The following is a 6,866-nucleotide window of genomic DNA, read 5'->3' as shown; positions in this document are numbered from 1 at the left end:
GACCTTCAGGTTCCGATTCCGTTTCTTCAGCAGATAGATCTGCTTGATACAGCCGTAGACGTTGCTGCCGGTATCGGACCATGNATCGGTAGGGTAATGTTTCTCTAAATCCGCATAGGGATCAGAGAGGTAGACTTCGCCCGTTTCCGGTCGCACATTGGCAAAGGCATAGAGGACGTGGGTGAGGTTATCAACCGGGAGATCCTGAGGGTTGTATCGACGACCGTAGATTGCCTAGGGAAGATACATAAGTGGGCATTTTCTCAGCGGCGTTAGGTGAACGTACCCAGTTCACAAAGTATGCCACGGATCGGTATCCTTTCTGATATGTTTCCGCCTCATTGGTGGCGACACCGTCGCGACGGAGAGAGTGTCCCTGGGCGACATAGCTGGCCAGAATAACGAGTGAAATGATTGCGGATCGAAGTCGCATGACTCATACAGGAAAAGGTATCGCTTTTCGGACTTTCTTTCTAACCCTGATAAAAACTTGTCTAATATGAAGCAGGGCGTTGTACTACTGTAAAGAAGAACAGAGACTGTCGTTATGCCGGTTGCGCCGGCTCAGAATATAAATGATCGGAGTCATACACATCGAGTCTGCCCTGCGCCGAGTCACTTTTCTGATCCCTTAGGGTGCAGAGCAAAGCGGGAATTACAGGAGAGTGAAAGAGAGGAAGACAGTTTCAGCACCACTAAACTTGCGGGCGTTGTGATTTGAATGTCCTTCCATGCATCAAAAGACTGAGAGTTGCTGGACTCGGATTAAATTGAAGTCTATGCAATCGCAAATTAACGGGTTGTCTGNTTCAGCATGTAAGCTGTGAATGCGGCTTGGTGGTGAAGCGGTCGTTGCGAGAGACCGCGCGTTAGTGAACCACCCTCAAATAACTAAAAGGGAACTGTCCTTCTGAAGCAGAAGATCGCTCGGTTATCNCCATGACCTCTCCAAAAAGACATTGGTTTTAGCCCGTTACGCATTAGATTAGTCCACTTGGGCAGGCTTGCACGATCAAGTATTAGTCACAAGGATGGTGTATGGGGCATCTTAAGCACAGGAAGAAAGGTCCTAGGATATTCTCTGCTGGCATTNTCGCATAGACTTGTCTCCAGGCCGCAGGTCCTCCAGTGGATTCCTCTTTTCTGGTCGCGCCGAGGCGGAAGAAGTTGTTTTCCAGCTTTGATGTAGGAAGGCTGACGCGGAATTGACGGACTGAGAGCAAGAAGGGTCTACAACGGTGAAAATGGCGGGTATTTTCCTTCCAGTACCCGGCTGAGCATCAGGAGCAACTGTTGTTGGCCAAAGTTAATAATTTCAGGCAGACCAGCCCTTTCTGAGGGCACCGGATTCTCACTAGTGATGGGGCACCTCTTACCCGAGTATAGACAGACATGGATGAACTGCACTGGCTCATCCAGGAAAGCGAAATAATGACCGGGAAAATCACATAATCGCATTGCATGCCTGTGAGCCCTAGCACTAGGAATTCCGAACGCAAAAGTCACCGTCTCTGAGCAAAACGGAGTGAATGAACAAAGTTGTCAGCTCACCAACAATAGTGTGGCTGCGTGGTCAATTTTTCTCTCGCCGAGGTATTCCAATTCGGTCATACGAATGCTCGCCCCGCCTTTATTGGTCCGGTCATGAAACGCACATTGGAGAGAGAGCGGGTAATTAACTTGCCCTTATGGTCGCGAAGACGAAGGCGTTTGCCCAAATTGTCATGTCTATGACCAAGCCCTATTACTTGGATGTTTTACCCGCAAAGTCATCCACCCACGGAGAGACCACTTTCCCATTATTCACCGGTAGTGATACTGTATGATCTTTGGTCTTCTCCTAATGTCTATTTGCTCGCCTCGCTGGAGTTTTTTTCTTTTCTTTTCTTTTCTTTTTGTGTCAGTCCCCTAATCAATGAATGTGTTGCGAAGGTTTAATGTGGCTAATGACCATGATAGCAATTACTAGGATCCACTTCAACTCCCAATTTTGTCTCAATAAAGAATGGTGATCGTATCATTGACTTACATAAGGGATACATGAGGAAGGGACTCGAACGCGCATCAGAGGTGGGTTTCTAGCGCAGGGCCGAAGGAAAAGACAATACGATATTTTTAACGAATGATTCAAATTACTAAATATCATTTTAACGAGAAACAATGTTGTCAATCTAGTTGGAAGGCTTCCCATGCGGACTATTTACAAGTTCACATCATGGATAGCCATCTACACCTGGACGTTTTGATCACAAGAACAACGAAAAAGCCGAAGTGTAAGTCAATCTCGAAACCCAAAAGAGGACCAAGCAGGTAGGAACTCCGTTTCAATGGAGAATGTAAGCAAGGTTAGGTTGTCGAAGGCTGCAACGCCTGGAAAGCCGAGAATCAAGCCCCCATTGCGCCTTCGGCTTCAGACATGGAGTCCCTGGACGTGGGCAGCGAGACCATTACACTCGGACTCCACGCAATTACGCTGAACAGACTGGAGAAGATCCAGAAACTGGCCAACCTCAGGAAGACGTGTGCTAACCACCTTCGTATGATCCAACCGGGCACGCCTAATTGCCGCAGCTGTGTAGATTTGATTATGAGCCCGCATTTCAGCCGCAGTTAAAGTTAGATGTAGGCTTACCAGTGAATCGGGTTTTGAAGCCCTCCATAAGAGACATAGCATCTACCTTACGTGGCAACAATGCCAGGAGCATAATCGCCGTAGGGACAGCCCACTGTCCGCCAAAACATTGCCCGGCGATATCGGCTGCAATTTCAACATGGGAATCCGGAGTAGGCACTAGTTTCCCACTGGTAAACTGCTCACGGAATGCCAATACTCGTTTCGGCCACCATTGCCACTGGGCCTGATCTGCAAGTAGTGGCTGCAGCTGGAAAAGGCCCAGGTCAATCATCTTCTGCAAGGAGGTGCATACACACCGGTCCTGGATCGAAAGTCTTCCTTGGGCTATATACTCGCCGAAATAGTACTCTGATTCGTGGAACTCGACGAATTTCCGGAGTCGTCGGTCACTGTCGGCGAATGAGCGCATTACTTCCATGTCCTGCATAAAGGTGCCTCTTGGGAAGAGAGTGGTGTCTAGGATTATAAGCTGGATTTGGTTAATGTCGTTGCCGTCCTTCCGGTGGCGGAGTGCGTATTGGAGGGCGAATAGAAGAGAGCTAGTCCAACTCACGAGGTTACAGCCATTCTCGTAGCCGCGCTCCCATAGGAGATGGTTGAGGAGAAGGGTAGCTGCTTTCTGAGTCGGGAGATGAAAGATATCGGTTTGATGGGTCACAGTCGGAGGGACAACGGTTGAGGTCGTGGTTGAACCCGCGGTCTGGGGAGCAGCAAGACGATATAAGTATCTCGGTGTGAAATTGTAATTGAAAAGGGGCGTATGTTGTCGGTGGTGTGGATTAGGGTCAAATGGGAGGGCGAAATGGGTTGTGACGGGCTCAAGGTATAGACCAGGCATTATGAATGAAAAACTGCGTGTTATAATGTCAGTATAGAAGATATAAATGGACAGGGACCTCCAGTAAATGAACGTATATAGTGATGGGAACAGATTAGATCAAAGAAGAACAGGCGGCTTTTATACTATTGAGGTTTACCAAGTTCTAGGCATTGCCAGGCTGCGGCGATAAGAGGCTACCTTACTCCTTGAGGTATTCAATACCCTGCGAACAAGGCTGAGCATGAGAAGGCCAATTGTTTGTCACTATCAGTCTTATCCCACTCTAGTTTGGATTACTGAATTGCTCATGTTCATCGCGTCGTTCAAATTAAGCGACTCCTACACAACAAAGATGCTATCATTCTATGGGCGGGGTAGGTGTGTAGAGGGAAACCAGATGTCGGTAATCAGAAACAAAGTGGTAGCAGTCAATAACAGAGTGTCGTATTGTTGCATTTCACCCAGGGCAAACGGGCCAAGGCGAGGCGCAGCCTCACTACATAACCACATTGTCTAGGTACCGCCGCTCAGGCCATCGTGGCCCCTTATCTAGCACTATCAGATTTCTTAACCCTATTATCCCAGTATTGAGAACAGAGCCAGCCTTGCTAATAAATATCTTTTATAAGATTTACCCCCTGGCTTCAATTGAGTGGTTCCCTGTTTGGTTGCCGGTATAGACCATCTTAGCGGGTGATTGGTATTCGTCTGGCGAAGTAGCAGCTGTGCGTCTCGTTTCGTGGTCCAATTGGGTTAAAACACAGCAAGAGCAGCACAGCGATGCCATGATATCCCCACAACAGTTTCCATCCAGTCCAAGTTGTTTCCTGACCGCACGCCGTCGAAAGCATAGTGGTACACATGAAATGCCAAGACAGCAGCCACCCGAGTAGACACAACACTGTTGAAGTTAGCCATGGCCAGTGAAAGAATGGAGTACCTACATCCTCACCACAGCTCTTCACCTCCTGGTTCCGAAATCGAGTCCCAATACGATTGAAGAGACAGCATGGGACGAACGTCGCGCTGAGACCTAATGTGGAGTTGGTAATCGGTCAGTCCCTGACATTGAAGGCAAGACTCACAGGTACTGCCAGAATTGAAGCAGTGGAACAGCCCACGATCCCATGAGTTTCTTCGTGGAGCCATCGTTGAGGGGTATGGAATGGTATGTCGCGTTATATTTCAGTACAACTTGATAAGTAAAGAGNTAGAACAGCAAGTTCCGAAAGACATCTGCCAACTGGGATGTCTTCATCAGTTCGATAGTGACCCAAAAGCTAAAGCAAGCGTTCCACAATGCTTATATAGGAAATATTGTGCATCTCTGCTGCGGAGAGACTCCCCTATTCCTCGTAGATTACTATCCTACAACAATACGAGGACGTATGTTCACCGGTCAACCGAGGCGTTCGGCTTTTCTAAAATACACCAGTCAGGTAACTAGAACACTTAAAGGCAAAGCTGGGCGCCATAAAAGACCAGCGAAGGGAAAAATGCGTAGTCGGTCGATGCATATTCCCGGGTATCTACATGAGATTCCATGGCCTCTCCCCTAGTTAAAGATCTGGTCGATGAAAAAGAAGGAATGCGTCTACATCGCACATTCTCGACTACCTTATCATTTTACATTTCTGTCTGACAGAGGAAAGCCTCGTCTTCACTGCTAGCCGCTACGAGACGCCGGCGATCCTTTGTTGAGGACATCAATCAAGCCTAATATATATAACTATGCGGCTTCAAGGTGCGCTACAAGAAAGCGGGCTGCTCCTGAGGGTTAGTGCACCCTGATCTTCTCCACAAGAAGAGTCCTGATGACGGGCGTTGTATTTAGTCGCAAGCGGTGGTGAACGTTTGTACGCCGGCTGGCAAGGGCGTGGGCATTAGGGAAGGAGACGAGGGTTTCGGGAGAGCGAAGGTGTTGTGGTTCACCATGTGGCGTTCGCTCTTCGACTATGAAAATTTCGGACAGTCATTCGTCCGCTATCTGCCCAGTACTACAGTGCCCTACGCGACTACTTTCCGCACGCGGAGAGGCCATGAACGTTCAACTCCACTGTCTCGAACAAACTTCGTGATCGGGTATCTATTCGACATCCAGGGCCCGTGTATATTACGGGATTCGTAGAGGATAGACCAGGCAAAAGTGACATCTGCTGACACTCCCGACAATCAAGGCTGCGCTATTTCACGAGTAGTCTCTCTAGTCGCTCCAGATAGTTGCCCGGGTTATGCTCAGAAAAATCACGCTTTCATGGCCGGTTTATAACCTCCGTATCTATAACAGGTAAACAGTAACAACATGCTCCATACCGGAGGGAGCCCCCGCTCCATGGCGGCATTATTTACGGTATATATCGGAATAACACAAATAACATTTGCTCGGTTTGCCGTCTCCATAGCATCTCAAGCTGGATAGGCGCCATGGTATTCAAGAGGACTGCCACCGTATTGACCTCTGCAAACACCCAAGGACACTCCCCAAATTTGAACCGGGCACATGTTGCAGGAGGTCTTTGGTCAATGGTAGTGGCCTCCCGGTGATCGTGTGCCCAACGCCTTAGCACTAATGAGTCAATGCGATGGAGTAGAACGCCGAAAACCTATAGATCTGTAGTCTCTTACTTATGCATGTAGCCTTTGAACCAAGTACGATCACAACATCGAGATTTAGATGCCTATTATCTGGCGCATCTTTCCACCCTCGAAAGATATCTGCGATTGTGGAGACTGCTTGTATGTCGGAACTTCTGTGCAGGCGGGGGAATGTATGATAGCGTTGGATTGCTGTGCTGCTTGCTTTTCCTACAGACAAGTGATTCTGCGAACCTCTTGCAACCGGTTTTCGTGATTGTTGCATATCATCAATTTGGCTATGTTCCAAAGGTTTCTTTCCCGGGTTTCCGCCTTTGACTCCTCTTTCGACAAGACCAGCTCCATGTGTGCGGAGACCCGCTTGCTGAAGTCAATCGACTCCGGGCATACACCTCCGTGGGGTAAGGAAGCAATACACCTTTCACAGTGCAGCGGGTTGATCAGGGTGAGAGGAATGCACAAGCGAGGCATGATGGGAAGCTCGAGTAGTCAGTCTCGAAGCCGATGTTACCCGGAGGATGCAGCAGCAGGGGAAATGTCTCATTTATATCCAATCCATTATCTATCCGGGGCAGGCGTCAGGGAACTTGGGAAACACAAGAACTCCTCTGCATTTCGTAGGAGCGCACAGCTCCTTGGGACCGTGTCTGTAGGCCCTAAGAGCAATCGCTATATTCCTAGGAACTCGCTCGCTCCTGTGAACCTCGTGTGTACTATAAGGTGGGCGGACTATACCCNAGGCCTCCCATTTCTATGCTCTGTTTCCAGTTTAGAAACGTTCATTAACTTGATGTTGACCCCAGAGAATCCGGCCCG

At 48.6% G+C, this 6,866-nt stretch overlaps 4 protein-coding genes across 4 annotated transcripts; 1 reads left to right on the top strand and 3 right to left on the bottom strand.

The window, feature by feature from the left end:
* Positions 1-2,030: 2,030 nt before the first annotated feature.
* On the top strand, positions 2,031-2,362 carry ASPSYDRAFT_711747 (uncharacterized protein). Its single transcript, XM_040850561.1, has one exon. It carries the CDS (start codon positions 2,123-2,125, stop codon positions 2,312-2,314), a length of 192 nt encoding a protein of 63 aa, XP_040696091.1. The 5' UTR covers positions 2,031-2,122; the 3' UTR covers positions 2,315-2,362.
* Positions 2,207-3,537, bottom strand: ASPSYDRAFT_52195 (uncharacterized protein). Its single transcript, XM_040848445.1, has 2 exons — positions 2,633-3,537; positions 2,207-2,571 (listed from the first exon to the last, which is right to left on the bottom strand). The coding sequence occupies exons 1-2, from the start codon at positions 3,471-3,473 to the stop codon at positions 2,411-2,413; spliced, it is 1,002 nt and encodes a 333-aa protein (XP_040696090.1). The 5' UTR covers positions 3,474-3,537; the 3' UTR covers positions 2,207-2,410.
* Positions 3,538-4,029: 492 nt separating this feature from the next.
* Positions 4,030-4,763, bottom strand: ASPSYDRAFT_711744 (PLAC8 family protein). The gene is made up of 3 exons (XM_040850560.1): positions 4,541-4,763; positions 4,400-4,488; positions 4,030-4,356 (listed from the first exon to the last, which is right to left on the bottom strand). Exons 1-3 carry the CDS (start codon positions 4,602-4,604, stop codon positions 4,087-4,089), a joined length of 423 nt encoding a protein of 140 aa, XP_040696089.1. The 5' UTR covers positions 4,605-4,763; the 3' UTR covers positions 4,030-4,086.
* Positions 4,764-6,216: 1,453 nt separating this feature from the next.
* Positions 6,217-6,552, bottom strand: ASPSYDRAFT_52194 (uncharacterized protein). Its single transcript, XM_040848444.1, has one exon. It carries the CDS (start codon positions 6,519-6,521, stop codon positions 6,261-6,263), a length of 261 nt encoding a protein of 86 aa, XP_040696088.1. The 5' UTR covers positions 6,522-6,552; the 3' UTR covers positions 6,217-6,260.
* Between the last annotated feature and the right edge of the window lie 314 nt (positions 6,553-6,866).

The sequence above is a fragment of the Aspergillus sydowii genome (assembly GCF_001890705.1).
Source record: "Aspergillus sydowii CBS 593.65 unplaced genomic scaffold ASPSYscaffold_22, whole genome shotgun sequence".
Classification (NCBI taxonomy): Eukaryota; Fungi; Ascomycota; class Eurotiomycetes; order Eurotiales; family Aspergillaceae; genus Aspergillus; species Aspergillus sydowii.
The sequence above is the reverse complement of the archived record's forward strand: the minus strand, read 5'-3'. Positions and strand labels throughout refer to the sequence as shown.

Excerpts from the sequence above, each read along its gene's own strand:
- ASPSYDRAFT_711747 (XM_040850561.1), top strand. The coding sequence starts at position 2,123 with ATGATTCAAATTACTAAATATCATTTTAACGAGAAACAATGTTGTCAA.
- ASPSYDRAFT_52195 (XM_040848445.1), bottom strand. The coding sequence starts at position 3,473 with ATGCCTGGTCTATACCTTGAGCCCGTCACAACCCATTTCGCCCTCCCA. Across the intron at positions 2,572-2,632 it reads CTTCAAAACCCGATTCACTG|CTGCGGCAATTAGGCGTGCC; the intron begins GTAAGCCTACAT and ends AAATCTACACAG.
- ASPSYDRAFT_711744 (XM_040850560.1), bottom strand. The coding sequence starts at position 4,604 with ATGGCTCCACGAAGAAACTCATGGGATCGTGGGCTGTTCCACTGCTTC. Across the intron at positions 4,489-4,540 it reads CTTCAATTCTGGCAGTACCT|GTCTCAGCGCGACGTTCGTC; the intron begins GTGAGTCTTGCC and ends ACTCCACATTAG. Across the intron at positions 4,357-4,399 it reads TGAAGAGCTGTGGTGAGGAT|TGTTGTGTCTACTCGGGTGG; the intron begins GTAGGTACTCCA and ends TAACTTCAACAG.
- ASPSYDRAFT_52194 (XM_040848444.1), bottom strand. The coding sequence starts at position 6,521 with ATGCCTCGCTTGTGCATTCCTCTCACCCTGATCAACCCGCTGCACTGT.